The 19,625-nt window shown below is 43.4% G+C and overlaps 1 protein-coding gene across 1 annotated transcript; it reads right to left on the bottom strand.

The window, feature by feature from the left end:
- Positions 1-308: 308 nt before the first annotated feature.
- Positions 309-18,223, bottom strand: LOC121564519 (ubiquitin carboxyl-terminal hydrolase 10-like; the record flags this gene model as incomplete). Its single annotated transcript, XM_045220525.1, has 11 exons — positions 18,119-18,223; positions 17,574-17,619; positions 17,130-17,189; positions 14,911-16,194; positions 8,129-8,220; positions 7,898-8,007; positions 7,601-7,659; positions 7,407-7,510; positions 2,099-2,198; positions 1,714-1,891; positions 309-494 (listed from the first exon to the last, which is right to left on the bottom strand). Coding segments are annotated over exons 1-11 (2,309 nt in total), but the record flags the coding sequence as incomplete, so codon positions are not given.
- Positions 18,224-19,625: the final 1,402 nt, after the last annotated feature.

The raw sequence follows: 19,625 nt of genomic DNA, 5'->3' as shown, positions 1-19,625 counted from the left end.
AACAGGTGCCATTAATACAGGTAACGAGTGGAGGACAGAGGAGCCTCTTAAAGAAGAAGTTACAGGTCTGTGAGAGCCAGAAATCTTGCTTGTTTGTAGGTGACCAAATACTTATTTTCCACCATAAATTGCAAATAAATTCATTAAAAATCCTACAATGTGATTTTCTGGATTTTCTCTCTCTCAATTTGTCTGTCATAGTTGACGTGTACCTATGATGAAAATTACAGGCCTCTCATCTTTTTAAGTGTGAGAACTTGCACAATTGGTGGCTGACTAAATACTTTTTTCCCCCACTGTAGCTGTACTGTGTGTGTAAGACCCTTACCTCCTGCTTGGATTTAGTGGTGTAGCCCTGAACCGACTCGCGTGCCACCAGGGTCTCTAGGGCCTCCTGAACGGTGCGGATCTTCTCTGACTGGATGTCCAGCTGCAGGGTGAAGAAGGGCTGCAGGGTGGCTGACTCCTTAGAGTTCTGCTGGTACACCACCGACCTGCATAGGACAGACAATTAAATACAATACATACAAGGACATTACAAAGCTTCACACAGCTTCTTTCAAAAACTTCAGTAATGGATATGGAGTGTCTCTCAACGACATCTCGACCTCAGAAAACAGCATCACAGCTTTGAAGGTAAGTGTTGAAAGTGGATGGGTCATAATACTGATTCTCTCTACACGTCTCTCCAAACTACTCCTCTATGAAACATCTTCTCCTCTCCTTCCTCAAGTTCTCCTCTTCGTGGCAAAAACAGATCCAAAATGTTCAAATGGCAAAAACAACTCCAACATTCATAGTCCTCTGACAGCTATATGAGTGAAAAGGTCATGCTAATCTTGCTCCAATGATTCCCCTCAGCCAAACCAATTACCCTGAGTAGAGTGGCAGAAAACGTGAATGTAGCTGAACTCAGCGGGTATGCATAGTTCAACCAAGACCTTCCTGAAGGTCTGGGCTTGTGTTCCATTTACTTTTACTACTGATTCTGAGAAAAATAATCCTCTGAAGTGATCTGTAACCCAGTCAGGCCAGGCGTGTGCCAAACCAGAACCTCAGAGAGCATGTCATTTGGCCCAGTCACACTCACAGGTACTACACTTTCAAAGTTGTTTTGTGATTTTCTTTGCGAGTGTGTTCCCCCACGCCTTGCTGTCCAGGCCACCGACCATAGGCCAGGCCACAATAGCTGTTACTATGAAGAGTGCTGCTGGAGCAGAGAAAGCCCAGTGCCAGCTGATGGCAGGCCTGGCCTGTTTGGGATGGCATCCTCAGCTGAGGTTGGAGCAGGGGGCCAGAGGCGGTGCCAGGGAAGTCAGCCCAAGGGGGCCCAGATAAAGATGGCACTATACTCTGTCAGTTCTCCTGTCATACCAGGCACCGGCGCCACAGCCAATAAAAAGAAGGGTAAGGACACCACTGGTGCCACAGTTCTGCTGCTGGGCTTTAAGAAAAATAAGCACCGGGCAGGGAGAAAAGAAACACTCAGCGGCTGACCATCACTCTGGCTTCATGTGCGAGAGAAGTCAGGTGTCTCTCCAAGACTCAGGCTTCTCTTCATGGAAATAGTAGTAAAGGCTTTCGGTCCACCAAAACATTGACTTGACTACATCTTCTTGAACAACATTAAGTTCCATTATAAGCAACACATCACATGTAAAGAAACTGTGTGTGAGTTTCCTGACACCTCACAAGTCATCGGTGTTACCCTACCGGATGTGCCCTCCGAATATGTCAGTGATGGGGGTGCGGACAAAGTCAGCTTGACGGGTAATGGAGGTCTTGTTTCGGGGGCCCACTTGCTCCCATTCCTCATCGCTCCCCTCCTCCTTATCAGCAGCATCGTCATCCACACCTGACTGGGACTCTGGGCCATTGGGTGTGGGGGCTTCTGATCAAGACAGGAGAAGAGACAACTGATTTAGAACCACAGTCATTGGCAATCATAGAGCAGATACACCTTGAGCAGTGAGGCCAAAGAACATAAGGAAATGATGTGAAATGAAAAGGGACTAGATCAGTTCATAAATCAGAGAGCATGTGTTAATAGATCATCTCATGACCTCATGCATCAGATTTAGATCACAGCACTACTTACTATCTTCCTGAGGGGAGATTAGCTTTTTCAAAGCCAGCATCTCCTCATGCAGTCCGTTGAGGGTGAAGCCCAGGTACTCCTCCGCATCCTCCTGTCGACCCTGACAGAGAACACACAACCATCAGCACTAACGAGACCACGGTGCCAAGAGAGCCTGCTCTCTAATGCAAAACCACTGACTCAGCACACACAGGCCCTGTCCACTGTTACAGAGCTTCAGGACAGGACATCAGTGCGCACCAGTAGCATTATTAATTGCACTTCATCTGGTTATGAATCAGTAATGAGTCAGCATGTCTCATGCACCAATAGATGAGTATTTATACATGTATCAACGTACTGTACCATCAGACAGGTACAGACTGAATGTCTCTGGTGCATAGACTCCACAGGTGTACTGATGAGGATGTGGAATTTTACATAAAACCAGTGTCAGGAAACAGGGGATACAAAGTGTTTCAGTTTATTTTCTCCAAGTCCCTGAACACCTGAAAGTGTGGAATGTCTGGATAGTTCAACATTCTAAAAATCAAACCGACTTGAAATGTAAAGACTAAATAGATTTTGATTTATATTATTGCTAGTAGGTCTGGCCGATACGGCCTAGAAATCTTGATTTTTTTATACTTCTCGGCAATTCACGATATACACAGTACCAGTCAAATGTTTGGACAAACCTACTCATTCCAGGGTTTTTCTTTATTTTTTACTATTTTCTACATTGCAGAATAATAGTGAAGACATGAAATAACACATCAAACATACACTCTTGGCATTCTCTCAACCAGCTTCACCTGGAATGCTTTTCCAACAAGAAGAATCTCAAATATAAAATATATTTTGATTTGTGTAACACTTTTTTGGTTACTACATGATTCCATATGTGTTATTTCATAGTTTTAATGTCTTCACTATTATTCTACAATGTAAACAATTGTAAAAATAAAGAAAAACCCTTGAATGAGTAGGTGTGTCCAAACTTTTGACTGGTAGTGTATATCTTTTTTTTCTTAAATGTTCTCTCTACACAAGCTTTGTTGTACAATTAAAGGTAAAATACACTGCATTTCAAACTGTCAGCATAATCTAATGAATCCAGGGCTTGTGAAATTATACAGTGGGGAGAACAATTATTTGATACACTGACGATTTTGCAGGTTTTCCTACTTACAAAGCATGTAGGGGTCTGTAATTTTTATCATAGGTACACTTCAACTGTGAGAGACGGAATCTAAAACAAAAATCCAGAAAATCACATTGTATGATTTTTAAGTAATTAATTTGCATTTTATTGCATGACATAAGTATTTGATCACCTACCAACCAGTAAGAATTCCGGCTCTCACAGACCTGTTAGTTTTTCTTTAAGAAGCCCTCCTGATCTCCACTCATTACCTGTATTAACTGCACCTGTTTGAACTCGTTACCTGTATAAAAGACACCTGTCCACACACTCAAACACTCCAACCTCTCCACAATGGCCAAGACCAGAGAGCTGTGTAAGGATATCAGGGATAAAATTGTAGACCTGCACAAGGCTGGGATGGGCTACAGGACAATAGGCAAGCAGCTTGGTGAGAAGGCAACAACTGTTGGCGCAATTATTAGAAAATGGAAGAAGTTCAAGATGACGGTCAATCACCCTCGGTCTGGGGCTCCATGCAAGATCTCACCTCGTGGGGCATCAATGATCATGAGGAAGGTGAGGGATCAGCCCAGAACTACACGGCAGGACCTGGTCAATGACCTGAAGAGAGCTGGGACCACAGTCTCAAAGAAAACCATTAGTAACACACTACGCTGTCATGGAATAAAATCCTGCAGCGCACGCAAGGTCCCCCTGCTCAAGCCAGCACATGTCCAGGCCCGTCTGAAGTATGCCAATGACCATCTGGATGATCCAGAGGAGGAATGGGAAAAGGTAATGTGGTCTGATGAGACAAAAATAGAGCTTTTTGGTCTAAACTTCACTCGCCGTGTTTGGAGGAAGAAGAAGGATGAGTACAACCCCAAGAACACCATCCCAACCGTGAAGCATGGAGGTGGGAACATCATTCGTTGGGGATGCTTTTCTGCAAAGGGGACAGGACGACTGCACCTTATTGAGGGGAGGATGGATGGGGCCATGTATCGCGAGATCTTGGCCAACAACCTCCTTACCTCAGTAAGAGCATTGAAGAAGATGGGTCGTGGCTGGCTCTTCCAGCATGACAACGACCCGAAACACACAGCCAGGGCAACTAAGGAGTGGCTCCGTAAGAAGCTTCTCAAGGTCCTGGAGTGGCCTAGCCAGTCTCCAGACCTGAACCCAATAGAAAATGGATGAGTGGGCCAAAATCCCTGCTGCAGTGTGTGCAAACCTGGTCAAGACCTACAGGAAACGTATGATCTCTGAAATTGCAAACAAAGGTTTCTGTACCAAATATTAAGTTCTGCTTTTCTGATGTATCAAATACTTATGTCATGCAATAAAATGGAAATTAATTACTTAAAAATCATACAAATGTGATTTTCTGGATTTTTGTTTTAGATTCCGTCTCTCACAGTTGAAGTGTACCTATGAAAAAATGACAGACCTCTACATGCTTTGTAAGTAAGAAAACCTGCTAAATCGGCAGTGTATCAAATACTTGTTCTCCCCACTGTACCTACGCTAAATATAGGCCTTCCACAACCATAAGACCCACTAATAATTTAATTATTTTATCAAAATAGTTTAACCTGCTTTTTTGCTATAATCACTTATCTGGCTTTTAAGTCTATGAAAATGACCTTTTTGTTACATACAGTGGGGAAAAAAAGTATTTAGTCAGCCACCAATTGTGCAAGTTCTCCCACTTAAAAAGATGAGGCCTGTAATTTTCATCATAGGTACACGTCAACTATGACAGACAAAATGAGGATAATAAATCCAGAAAATCACATTGTAGGATTTTTTATGAATTTATTTACAAATTATGGTGGAAAATAAGTATTTGGTCAATAACAAAAGTTTCTCAATACTTTGTTATATACCCTTTGTTGGCAATGACACAGGTCAAACGTTTTCTGTAAGTCTTCACAAGGTTTTCACACACTGTTGCTGGTATTTTGGCCCATTCCTCCATGCAGATCTCCTCTAGAGCAGTGATGTTTTGGGGCTGTCGCTGGGAAACATGGACGTTCAACTCCCTCCAAAGATTTTCTATGGGGTTGAGATCTGGAGACTGGCTAGGCCACTCCAGGACCTTGAAATGCTTCTTACGAAGCCACTCCTTCGTTGCCCGGGCGGTGTGTTTGGGATCATTGTCATGCTGAAAGACCCAGCCAAGTTTCATCTTCAATGCCCTTGCTGATGGAAGGAGGTTTTCACTCAAAATCTCACGATACATGGCCCCATTCATTCTTTCCTTTACACGGATCAGTCGTCCTGGTCCCTTTGCAGAAAAACAGCCCCAAAGCATGATGTTTCCACCCCATGTTTCCACCCCCATGCTTCACAGTAGGTATGGTGTTCTTTGGATGCAACTCAGCATTCTTTGTCCTCCAAACACGACGAGTTGAGTGTTTACCAAAAAGTTCTATTTTGGTTTCATCTGACCATATGACATTCTCCCAATCCTCTTCTGGATCATCCAAATGCACTCTAGCAAACTTCAGACGGGCCTGGACATGTACTGGCTTAAGCAGGGGGACACGTCTGGCACTGCAGGATTTGAGTCCCTGGCGGCGTAGTGTGATACTGATGGTAGGCTTTGTTACTTTGGTCCCAGCTCTCTGCAGGTCATTCACTAGGTCCCCCCCGTGTGGTTCTGGGATTTTTGCTCACCGTTCTTGTGATCATTTTGACCCCACAGGGTGAGATCTTGCGTGGAGCCCCAGATCGAGGGAGATTATCAGTGGTCTTGTATGTCTTCCATTTCCTAATAATTGCTCCCACAGTTGATTTCTTCAAACCAAGCTGATTACCTATTGCAGATTCAGTCTTCCCAGCCTGGTGCAGGTCTACAATTTTGTTTCTGGTGTCCTTTGACAGCTCTTTGGTCTTGGCCATAGTGGAGTTTGGAGTGTGACTGTTTGAGGTTGTGGACAGGTGTCTTTTATACTGATAACAAGTTCAAACAGGTGCCATTAATACAGGTAACGAGTGGAGGACAGAGGAGCCTCTTAAAGAAGAAGTTACAGGTCTGTGAGAGCCAGAAATCTTGCTTGTTTGTAGGTGACCAAATACTTATTTTCCACCATAATTTGCAAATAAATTCATTAAAAATCCTACAATGTGATTTTCTGGATTTTTTTCTCTCAATTTGTCTGTCATAGTTGACGTGTACCTATGATGAAAATTACAGGCCTCTCTCATCTTTTTAAGTGGGAGAACTTGCACAATTGGTGGCTGACTAAATACTTTTTTCCCCCACTGTATTTAACCAGAACCATGCATAATGCACATTCACTAATAATGACTAACTTGTAGCAGGTGTTATAGAAAATTAACACAGGTCTCAATCACTCTAGCACAAGCCCATGTGCTAGTGAGTAAGCAGCTCATCTTTATATTTCAAGTTTAGCCAACTTGGACCTATTTGCTGGCTAACAAGGTAGGACAGTTAAATTGTTATGAACACACCGTTCTGTCGGTCTCCAACTGTTTGAACAGCATGCTAGCCTGTCCACTTTGTTCAGATGTTGAAATCATGTAGCCTACCTTATTTCTCAGAATTAGAATGGGTTGGCAATTCGTTATATAATTGTGTTTTATGCTTATTGCACATTTATAAAACACAGACTAGACAGCTAGTATAACAGTCTTTGGCTAAAATGCTGAGCATACATTTTCCACAATCAATGTTCATTGATACTCCTGTTTTAGTAGTGCCCGCTCTGCGCGCAATTTGAGGAGTTGAGACATAAAAAGGGTATCGTTAGAAAGGTGAACTTCCTCTATTATAGTAAAATAATGTCTCAATGCATTTCGGTGTCCATATGACCGATTCTGTTGGATCAATCCACAAATGCAAATGGGAAGTTGAAGAAGTGATCTCTCATCTTTGTTGTTGTGAGTGGCAGGGGCTTGGTGTGTGCATGTAAAATGGTAAGGTGCACACAGCACAGAGGGAGCAAAGGAGACTAGACCAAAAAGACAACATGAGAACAAGCGGAAATAAATGTGCATAAAAAAATGAAAATGATTGTTGCGATATTCCGCCCTAAAACATTCTAATTCATTAAATATATCTCCCAGCCCGAATTGCTAGTACACCCTCCGAGCACACATTACACATTTTACAGGCCGAAGGTAAAGCTTGGTCTGGATGCCCCATGGCTTTACCTTCTCTGAGAGACTAGACTTGATGAGGGTGAGGAGTCTGTAGATGTAGTTGGGTTCAAAAGGAGCACCTGGTCGAATGTCTTTTATTATCTTTTCGCCAGCAGCTACGGAAAAAGCAACAAGGATCACATCAAATTAACATCAACAGGAAATAAAAGAAACTCTAGCTCTTTTAGAAGATGCTGACAGCTTACCTTGCTGTTTGGCTTTGGATGGCACAGGCATGTTGCTGAACTCATTGACAAGCCTTACACTGGAGGGAGTGGGGGGAGAAACAAGGTCAGGGAGTTGCAATTAGCAAAGGAAGTACACACCCAACCCAATGCAGTGAGCACACATTTAACACATACTCTTAACACGGTTTTACCAATTTAGTTCAGGCAGGAATTTGTCATCGCTGCTTATTTGCACACAAACAAGACCTCTATTGATTGTGAGATTTGACTTTTAAATACGGCCAGTCAGCTCCCAGGGACAGAGAAGCTACTTACAAGTTGTCCATCATGGGTGTGGAAGTACAGGGTCTCTGGGTGTCATTGAACAGGGGAATGGACTTCAACAGGTGATACATGGGGGGGCAAGCAATCAGGGCCTGCAATGTCTTGGGGGAGGCAGTCAAGGGCAAAATCACCTAATTGGAACAACACTAAATATAGACATTTAATGTAACTTTATGACATGGTGTGATTGAAGCATTTCACATGCAGCTGAGAAAAGGATACAGCGTTGATATAGCACCAGTTTCCCCTGTTGATCAATCCTCTTGGTTGCAAAGAAACTGGTTTGTGTATTAACTTCACATTCTCAATTAGTTCTGGGGATTCAAACAAGTACACAGGATTTTGAACACATCCCTCACTAAATCAAACAAAAAGTTAAAATAGAAGTTAGTTTGTAAACCTCAAAAATAATATCAATTTACTCCATACTGTGCTATATACAGTGAGGGAAAAAAAGTATTTGATCCCCTGCTGATTTTGTATGTTTGCCCACTGACAAAGACATGATCAGTCTATAATTTTAATGGTAGGTTTATTTAAACAGTGAGAGACAGAATAACAACAAAGAAATCCAGAAAAACGCATGTCAAAAATTGTATAAATTGATTTGCATTTTAATGAGGGAATAAGTATTTGACCCCCTCTCAATCAGAAAGATTTCTGGCTCCCAGGTGTCTTTTATACAGATAACGAGCTGAGATTAGGAGCACACTCTTAAAGGGAATGCTCCTAATCTCAGCTTGTTACCTGTATAAAAGACACCTGTCAACAGAAGCAATCAATCAGATTCCAAACTCTCCACCATGGCCAACACCAAAGAGCTCTCCAAGGATGTCAGGGACAAGATTATAGACCTAAACAAGGCTGGAATGGGCTACAAGACCATCGCTAAGCAGCTTGGTGAGGTGGTGACAACAGTTGGTGCGATTATTCGCAAATGGAAGAAACACAAAAGAACTGTCAATCTCCCTCGGCCTGGGGCTCCATGCAAGATCTCACCTCGTGGAGTTGCAATGATCATGAGAACGGTGAGGAATCAGCCTAGAACTACACGGGAGGATCTTGTCAATGATCTCAAGGCAGCTGGGACCATAGTTACCAAGAAAACAATTGGTAACACACTACGCCGTGAAGGACTGAAATCCTGCAGCGCCCGCAAGGTCACCCTGCTCAAGAAAGCACATATACAGGGCCGTCTGAAGTTTGCCAATGAACATCTGAATGATTCAGAGGAGAACTGGGTGAAAGTGTTGTGGTAAGATGAGACCAAAATGGAGCTCTTTGGCATCAACTCAAAACTTGGAGGAGGAGGAATGCTGCCTATGACCCCAAGAACACCATCCCTACCGTCAAACATGGAGCTGGAAACATTATGCTTTGGGGGTGTTTTTCTGCTAAGGGGACAGGACAACTTCACCGCATCAAAGGGACGATGGACGGGGCCATGTACCGTCAAATCTTGGGTGAGAACCTCCTTCCCTCAGCCAGGGCATTGAAAATGGGTCGTGGATGGGTATTCCAGCATGACAATGACCCAAAACACACGGCCAAGGCAACAAAGGAGTGGCTCAAGAAGAAGCACATTAAGGTCATGGAGTGGCCTAGCCAGTCTCCAGACCTTAATCCCATAGAAAATCTGTGGAGGGAGCTGAAGGTTCGAGTTGCCAAACGTCAGCCTCGAAAACTTAATGACTTGGAGAAGATCTGCAAAGAGGAGTGGGACAAAATCCATCCTGAGATGTGTGCAAACCTGGTGGCCAACTACAAGAAACGTCTGACCTCTGTGATTGCCAACAAGGGTTTTGCCACCAAGTACTATGTAATGTTTTTGCAGAGGGGTCAAATACTTATTTCCCTCATTAAAATGCAAATCAATTTATAACATTTTTGACATGTGTTTTTCTGGATTTTTTTGTTGTTATTCTGTCTCTCACTGTTTAAATAAACCTAACATTAAAATTATAGACTGACCATGTCTTTGTCAGTGGGCAAACGTACAAAATCAGCAGGGGATCAAATCATTTTTTCCCCTCACTGTAGATTGTGTCCCTTCTTCCAACTCTGCATCATATGACAGTGGCACACAAGGCTGGTTTGTCAGAACAAGGAGATACTGTGCCATGCCTAGGAAGGGAGACTGTCACTGGCAACACAGCTTCCATGGTAACGTGGCCAGACATTCCAGCATAGAAAGTATCATAAAACAATACCACAATCACATTATGGGAAAACAATGGGTTCAAAATACCAGGCAATTTTTTTGATAGTTCCGCCTATGTACATAGCATATTATGAACAATCTCCAAATTATAGAAACATGGTTTTTATAGATAACAGGTTTGCTAAAAGTGAAATGGTCATTCCAGGAGAGAAGATAAATATAGTTTGGCTAAACTGTAAATGCACACTCCAGATAAAATCCAGTCCAGAGATAAGATCGTATACGGGGTTGGAAATCAAAATGAGACGTGGTAGTGGTGACACCAGTTACGGGTCCTATAAATAGCTTCCTGTTCATCCTCTGGGGTCTTTCCTGACAGGAGCGCGCAGTCTGAGCACTGTATTATGGGTACAAAATAAGCCTTGAAGGCCGGTGAAGGCAACCACGTGGAGCATGGTTGAATTATTTACAGCACATTAGGCTGCCCAGAACCCCTCTCTCGCTCATAAATACTTCATAAGGGTGCCGGAGAGATGGAAAATCCAATTTTACTAAAAGGATGACAAAAATACAGTGTCAACCACAATTTACAAGGAGGCTTAAGTAACCCACTGAGATAAGGCCTCTCTGGACTATATCCATGAGGCCTGAGGAAGCCCAGGGTCATAGCACTGAGTGAAACAAGCAATAATCCCATCAAGATAACCACACATTACCCAGACATGACAATCCTCCCTGTCACAGTCTGTTTAAAACCACCAGTGTACCCTGTGTGTTCCCCAACACCTGTAGGCTGTTGTTGGGTGGAGAGAGTAATCAGGATATGATCATACATACCCCTTTTAATTAAGCAGCTTACAAGTTCAACTCATTATGCAACTTCGCAATTTTCTTTTAGATTCTGTGTGTGTGTTAGGAGAAAGGGTTGAGGTCAGTGATCTATCCTGCTCTAGTCTAGTACATTTGAAAATCCATAAGGTTGATGTCATGGTAACGGACTTAATTAGTGCAGCTCATACATTATTGGTAAAGCAGTAGCTCCAGCCTGCCCTCTGCCTGTATTCTCATGATTGCAGCTTGGAGTAGAGGCCTTCAATATATATTAGTATTACTGCTATATACAATGACTCCCTTTGATGCCAGCAAGGCCAGCCGGCCACATGGGAGTCTCCCTGGGCTCACATGGCCTGACATTAATTCCCCAGCTCCATTCATTGGGGCATGATTGGGGAAAATAGGGTGGTGAGGTAAAGCATGTCATGGAGATGTGTCATAGCAATCTGGGCCTTACCAAGCATTGAGTGTTAGCACCACCTGGTGTTCATGTGTATCAGTCTGGCTAAATGCCCCAATGTTGCCACCAAGTGGACGGTAGGCTGAACTTCAGCACATGCATACAGAACATGAAAAGTGCACAAATTGATAACTATTATAATAATCAATGGGTATAGTTTTGTCAACACACTCTAGGGCTGACCCCAATTATTAGACTGGTCGATTGTTTGGTCGATAGGCTGTTGGTCGACAAATATTTTTTAGCAAATATATATATATATATATATATATATATATATATATATATTTTTTTTTTTATGGCACACAAGACCCATCTTATTCGTCCCCATCTCAGTGAACTAATCCATTGCGGAGGCCGAGACTAATCCATTGCGGAGGCCGCGGGGATGGCACACTCCAAGAAGAAGGGGAGTGTGGCTGCACAATGCACGTCTCTCTCCAGAATGCGCTTTCCCGCCAATTTGTGCACATTCATTGTTTCATAAATTGTGTGAATTGTTGGCGTTTGACTGTAAGTGTCTATCAATTCCCCATTACATATATCACCAGTAGTACATATACTGTTAATTACTATAATTTCTAATCTACAATGTTTGTTTGGTTACGGTAATGTCTGTTAATGCATTCAATATACAGTGGGGGGAAAAAAGTATTTAGTCAGCCACCAATTGTGCAAGTTCTCCCACTTAAAAAGATGAGAGAGGCCTGTAATTTTCATCATAGGTACACGTCAACTATGACAGACAAAATGAGGGAAAAAAATCCAGAAAATCACATTGTAGGATTTTTAATGAATTTATTTGCAAATTATGGTGGAAAATAAGTATTTGGTCAATAACAAAAGTTTCTCAATACTTTGTTATATACCCTTTGTTGGCAATGACACAGGTCAAACGTTTTCTGTAAGTCTTCACAAGGTTTTCACACACTGTTGCTGGTATTTTGGCCCATTCCTCCATGCAGATCTCCTCTAGAGCAGTGATGTTTTGGGGCTGTCGCTGGGCAACACAGACTTTCAACTCCCTCCAAAGATTTTCTATGGGGTTGAGATCTGGAGACTGGCTAGGCCACTCCAGGACCTTGAAATGCTTCTTACGAAGCCACTCCTTCGTTGCCCGGGCGGTGTGTTTGGGATCATTGTCATGCTGAAAGACCCAGCCACGTTTCATCTTCAATGCCCTTGCTGATGGAAGGAGGTTTTCACTCAAAATCTCACGATACATGGCCCCATTCATTCTTTCCTTTACACGGATCAGTCGTCCTGGTCCCTTTGCAGAAAAACAGCCCCAAAGCATGAGGTTTCCACCCCCATGCTTCACAGTAGGTATGGTGTTCTTTGGATGCAACTCACCATTCTTTGTCCTCCAAACACGACGAGTTGAGTTTTTACCAAAAAGTTCTATTTTGGTTTCATCTGACCATATGACATTCTCCCAATCCTCTTCTGGATCATCCAAATGCACTCTAGCAAACTTCAGACGGGCCTGGACATGTACTGGCTTAAGCAGGGGGACACATCTGGCACTGCTGGATTTGAGTCCCTGGCGCGTAGTGTGTTACTGATGGTAGGCTTTGTTACTTTGGTCCCAGCTCTCTGCAGGTCATTCACTAGGTCCCCCCCCGTGTGGTTCTGGGATTTTTGCTCACCGTTCTTGTGATCATTTTGACCCCACGGGGTGAGATCTTGCGTGGAGCCCCAGATCGAGGGAGATTATCAGTGGTCTTGTATGTCTTCCATTTCCTAATAATTGCTCCCACAGTTGATTTCTTCAAACCAAGCTGCTTACCTATTGCAGATTCAGTCTTCCCAGCCTGGTGCAGGTCTACAATTTTGTTTCTGGTGTCCTTTGACAGCTCTTTGGTCTTGGCCATAGTGGAGTTTGGAGTGTGACTGTTTGAGGTTGTGGACAGGTGTCTTTTATACTGATAACAAGTTCAAACAGGTGCCATTAATACAGGTAACGAGTGGAGGACAGAGGAGCCTTTTAAAGAAGTTGTTACAGGTCTGTGAGAGCCAGAAATCTTGCTTGTTTGTACGTGACCAAATACTTATTTTCCAACATAATTTGCAAATAAATTCATTAAAAATCCTACAATGTGATTTTCTGGATTTTTCTCTCTCATTTTGTCTGCCATAGTTGACGTGTACCTATGATGAAAATTACAGGCCTCTCATCTTTTTAAGTGGGAGAACTTGCACAATTGGTGGCTGACTAAATACTTTTTTCCCCCACTGTATTATTATTATTCCAGTCTTTTACCGTTCTCACTGTTGGAGTGGACACATTATTTATGTATTTATGTAGCACAACCTATGCTACACTTGTGAGAAACACGTTTTGGTTAATTTAATTCATTTACGAGTTGTCAATTTAGTCACAGTCTTTTGTTTGGAGCGCTCCTGTCAATGTTGAGTAAGGATGTGCACCTGTTTACGCATTGAAGTAGGCCTATAGGTTACCTGGCATCCGCGCAAATGTTGGCATATAAATGTGCCCATTTGGGGATCTGATAGTATTTCTGATTGTCGTGGAGCTTCTCAAAGTAATGTTTCCTCACCTCAAACAGCAAGCAAACTAAGTCTGTTTTTATATCCATTGAGAATGACAATCATTCCTCAATGTATTTGAAAAATCTTTCATGCTCTCTCCCTTTAGATAAATGTCATGCTCTGATCCAGTGGAAACGTCACAAAATAGGCCTACCTGATTACTTCTTATCCCTTGCGCAAATAGCCTACAGCGGTGTGTCCAGAGTTCACTGGCACGGGAAACTGAGGGCCCAGAATATTTTATACAATGTTGCAAGGAGCTTCAGGCCCCACCCAAGTTAATAGTTGATACAATGTTTCAAGTTCATTGCAGACAGGCCATGCATAGCCAATGTGATTTATAGGATATTTATTTTTAAACCTGCTTTTCTACCTGCTGGATGCAATGTTTTTATTTGTTGGCTTTATAGGCTATTTGTACATAGTTACTTTTTAGGTTTGTATCATTTTCATTTCGATTTTTGATTAACCACATGATAATGATTTTGAGATATGAAGACCTTGTTATAAATTAAATGAAACTGTTACACGAAAACGTGCATATGAAAACCATAACTGGCACGTAGATCGGTATAAATTGTAAAATAAATTGGCATTCCACATGAGAAAGGTTGCCGACTCCTCATGAAGCCTATTACCGGCAACTTCAGGAGAATAACGGCAGAATCTGCGAAAGCCAGTAGGAGCGGGAGGATGGTGGGGACAGGTTAAGGTTTTGTCTTCTGGTTATCTTGATCTCTGGCTCCCTCGAGTCATTTGTGTCATATTTAACAAACAGTGAGCTCAAAGCATCAAACAAGCTCAATGCATATATAATTAATTTTATTAAAAACACATAGGGTGTATCTATATGGAAAAATACACGTTCGGTCGAAAGAACAGACGACTTAGATTTTTTGTTTTGTTGGAGACAGCCCTAACACACTCGAAAGGACATGAGGGTTAACCTGTGAGCTCTTCTTTGTCACACTGTGGGGCTATCTGTGAGTACACTACCTGCAAGTTTAGGGGCCATGGGATCCTCTGATACATGGACAGGGCTCTCCTTCACCTCCCCAGTCTTCTCATGCTGCTCCATGGCGGCCAGGAAGGGAGCCACTACCTCCACCACGTTCTTTACCTCCACGTAGGCCTGAGGGCTTCCAGGCAGAGGCTTGGAGTTGTGGAAGAGGCTAGCCCAGGATTTGGGGGGGTTGGCAGCGGGCGCAGCCGGAGGGGCAGGCGACTGAGGCTGCTCTGCCACCGCCGGCTGGGCCTCAGAGTCTGGGGACGAGGCAGGCTCCACTGAGGGAGCTGGGGCCTGCTGCTGGGGCTGCTCCCCTGCCTCAGAGGCCTCCTTGTGTCCGTCTGCACTGTTTCCAGCATGGGGCTCAGCCAGCCCATTGGCCACCCCACTGTCCCCAGTCTCCTCCTCTTCTTCAGTAGTAGCAGTAGCAATGGTGGCAGGGGGGCTGGCCTCAGCAACCGAGGGAGGAGGAGGGGAGGTGGGGCAGGGGCTGTGCCCGCCGCTGCCCAGCAGTTCAGGGCTCTCTGGAGCCATGTTCTCAGGCTGCTGCTCTGCAGTCCTGCCCCCCTCTGCCCCCCCACTGCTCTGAGAGGAGGAGGAAGAGGAGGAGGAGGAGGAAGCCGCGTCTTTACCATCTGATAAAGAGGCAGCTCCACTCGTGAAGTCCAAAGACGATTCATCAGGGCTATCACAAGTCCTCTGATTCACAGCAGCCGACGCATCCGCCGCTGCTGCCCTAGTGACAGGGGCTGAGGTGGAAAGTTTGCCCCCTGACAATGCCTTACCAACCATGTCCTGCGACCCGAGGTGAGGGCCGCTAAGAGCGTGTCCATTCACCAACCCCTTTCCAGGAGGCCCGTCTATGCCCATGCCACCGCTATTGGGGCCCGAACCCTCCAGGTAGTTGTAGTATCCTGGCGGTCGCTTTTTCTTTTTCTTCCTCTCCCTCTGGCCCAAGCTGCCCGGGCCCCCGTCCCCATCCTGGCAGTTCTGGTTGCTGTCCATGGCGCAGGGCTCCGAGTCTGGGCCATCTGGGCCGTCGGGGCCATCCGGGCCGTCCAGGGAGTTGTAGTGTGCTCCGTCTGGGACGTCTGCCGCCGGAGAGAGGGCTGTGGCTGTCTGCAGGACATTCTGAGACGGCTGACAGCCCAGGATGAACTCCGGAGCCTGGGGGTTCAGAGTGCTGGACACCTTGAAGAGAGGATCCTTCACTCCCACAGGCTCCAAGTCCATCACCTCGTCCACACCAAACTCAATGCGCTGGTAGTCTTCGCCTGCAGAGGAGGATAAGTCAGTCAGCTTGGGAACATAAGGCACTAAAGTTCTGCACTGAAGACAAAGGTTCATAAGGATCACACAACACAATAAAATACTACTTGGCCAATATCTTGCCTCCAAAACAGGTTTTGGCATCATGAAATATACAACACAATTTCCAACTTCATTAACTGTCACAAACTCAATTGAATAACAAACATTGACCTTTAGTACTCCACAAATAAAAGTATCAAGCAACGAACCGTAAGTTCAATATCGATTACATTTAACAAGTTGCTAACATCTCAAATTGGAAGATTATAGGCAGTGAGAGAAAGAGCTGAAGGTGAACATGAAGAAAACGTTAGTAAATGCAGATCAGATGATCCCAACACTCTGAATATGGTACGGCTGGGCTATATAAGACATGACTGGTCATCCATACAACCCAGCCACCGGAAACCCTGAGGGGGAATGTAAGGTATGGTTAGAGTACGGTTGTGATTCGCTCTTCTCTGTGGATTAGAGTGTCCTCTGTTAGTGTTTTTATCAAAGGGATTTCATTCCAGAGAGTCATAATGATGCACTGAGAGTAATACCCTTGCAAAACAAAATACCTATTGTAATTGTTAGCTTCCATATAAGACCATTACTATGCCCTTATAAGTCCAATAAAAGAGGGTTCTCTCAATCCATCCAGTTAAGTGAGGGAGGGGGTATACAAATCAATCACAAGTCAACTTAAAGCACTGCTGCGGTGCAAATGTGTTTAATGCAATAGAGAGAGGAGATATTTAACAGCATCTAAGCATGCAAAGCCTCACAGATCGTACGGACAGGCAAGAATGAGAGTAAATAGGGGCAAGGTTTAGAAAGCCACCAGTTTTTGAGACCTGGGTTTGAGTTCTTCAGCAACAAGTAATAAGCACAGAGTGTCGGACCCAAAACTCACCGCAAACCTGCCGTCTCATAGACTCCGTAATGTAAGGCACAGCAGGAGTGCAGTAACTTCCTGAATAATTCATACAAATCAAGGTAAAAATCAAGTGTTATGAGCAGGGGAGGTATGGTTGACAGACTTTTTGTAACTTGGTGGCTCAAAAATCCCTGCTCTGCAGGTATGTTTGGACATATTTTTTACAAGTAAAACCTTATCTTAAAACAATATGAATTCAGACTGTCACTCTCTTCCATGCAGTTCAGTCAGGTTGGTCTGGATCCAACTAGCACAGACGGACGTATGTTTGACTTTGGTCATAACCATTAAATCATGTGGGGGCAAGAGTGTTGTCAACCCAGAGAGCGCTGGTCAGCCTCATGCGGATGACGTTTGGAATGGTCTACGAGACAAACTTAAATAAATAAAATCAGAGCAATCCAGTACAGACGTTCTTACCTGAAGACTGACTGACGCAGGAGACTTTGTCATTGAAGGGGGGAAGCTGTCAAAGAGCAGAGAGATTAGATTACAACTAAAACAACACTTTCTAATTAAAGTAAACAATCAAATATAGCGTTAATCTCATAGACCACAACTGTTCTCAGTCTTCCTGCTTATCAATTCATCACATCTGTGTGATGTGCACTCTGGAGAGGTGGGGCAGATGACAGTCCTGGTGATAAAAACACGTTATTTTGTGCTGGCTTATATTCTTCACGCTCACTAAACTGCAAACATGAGCAATAAACCATTGTCTTCTCTGTGTTTTAGACACAATGACAGTAGATATACACACTGGTCTAAATCTATAAACTCAGTGGTTTGGGTGTTAATGAGCTTACAAAAGTCCATTCTTAAGATCGACCCGGTTAACATTAAGAGCCACCGGCACTCCAACACTTAACACCATAGACTATATGGTGTCAAAACAGCTATAAGCTGGAGGAAACGTATGTGAATAACTGTCTAATTCAAGCCTCATTCAAAAGTATTTGTCTTACCTCAACATAACATCGTGGAGTCACGAAGAACTGATTGATCTCATCAGGGCTGAACTCCCCGAAGATGTACTGCAGAGAGAAAATATACATTTACATAAAACACATCTGATTCAACATACTGAGGATAATCATGTGCAACCTATTAGAATCAACATATTAATCACTACATCTATTACATAACAAAATATTTCAGCTCAGATAAATGTTGGAAATGTGGTATATTCAATATTAACATGTGTGGGTAACGAAAGTGTGAAATATTGCTAAAACATCCAAGACCCCATGAGAAACACAATTTGAAAAAAGGCCGCTATAGCCCTCCATTTGTCTACAGAGAATTTTACAGACTAGGCGTACACCTCTTATCAATGAACTGACACAGTTGTGACAGCCCCGATGGAGAGGTAACACTAGGCCTCCTGGGAGAGGGCCTGCCTATCATCAGTCTGCCCAGATTGCGCCATGGGTTTCGGTAAAAGTAAGGGACAACATGGAAAAGTGATGAGTCATGCAGCCCTAGAATGGCAAAATGGCTCCCGGCAGCCCACTTCACAGAGAACTGAGCCAAATGAAGAGACCTGACTCACTGGCTTCAGCCAATGTAACATTTTTTGTAGTTTCTTCACAAGTGGAGTAAAACACAGCATTTTAAATCTTAGCTGACATTTGGCTACAATTCATTATTTTATCAATCTTATGTCCCCCAATGTAACACTTATGTCCCCAATGTAACAACTTCAAAAATGTTCACACAATGTTCTGGGGCAGGACAATGTTAATGGCAGTGAGGACAGTGAAGTACCATTACTTGGTAAGCTGGTCTGGACTTGTGACCTTCAAATCCCATTGGTTCATCCAGCTGGGCTTGACATTAACGCTTGTCCGGGACAAGTAAAAAAATAGTTTGGCAAGATGAATATAGATTTAACTTGCCCATATGGACAAGTAAAAAAATTCAGCCGCAAATCACAATATCAAACAATTACTCCAATCAGAATTGGATCAGAGGAAAACATTGGAATAATATTGTACATATATAAAAAAGCCTACATTTTAAAGTGTAGGTGATATGCATATTAGCTACAGCCTCATGTCCAAACCGATGCTGACATGAGGCGACGCCAGAAAATGTAGCCAAACTTTAAATGAGTCTTTTAATTACATAAACATAGGCTAAACACCAGTCATGTTTGACAAATATAATTAAGGATAATTAATATTAACGTCTAAAGGCTCGATTCTGTTGACATACTCGAGGCACAGTTTGTTCAGATCAAACGGTCACAAGACCGGAGAGTGAAGGACAGTGCCTGTTGCGCACCGCGCATCACCCACCTTGAATCTGAGCGGAGGGGGTCTACATTTTGAAACTATTTAACCATAAACTGTCTTTTTTTAAATATTGAGCTTATAATATTAAGAAATTAAACTTGATCAACATTTTAAGCTAAACTGTCTGATCAGTTTCATCAGCCTCATTGCTTTTTACATGTTTTTATGTGCAGTG

Source organism: Coregonus clupeaformis, unplaced genomic scaffold (assembly GCF_020615455.1).
Source record: "Coregonus clupeaformis isolate EN_2021a unplaced genomic scaffold, ASM2061545v1 scaf4169, whole genome shotgun sequence".
NCBI classification, from domain to species: domain Eukaryota; kingdom Metazoa; phylum Chordata; class Actinopteri; order Salmoniformes; family Salmonidae; genus Coregonus; species Coregonus clupeaformis.
The sequence above is the reverse complement of the archived record's forward strand: the minus strand, read 5'-3'. Positions and strand labels throughout refer to the sequence as shown.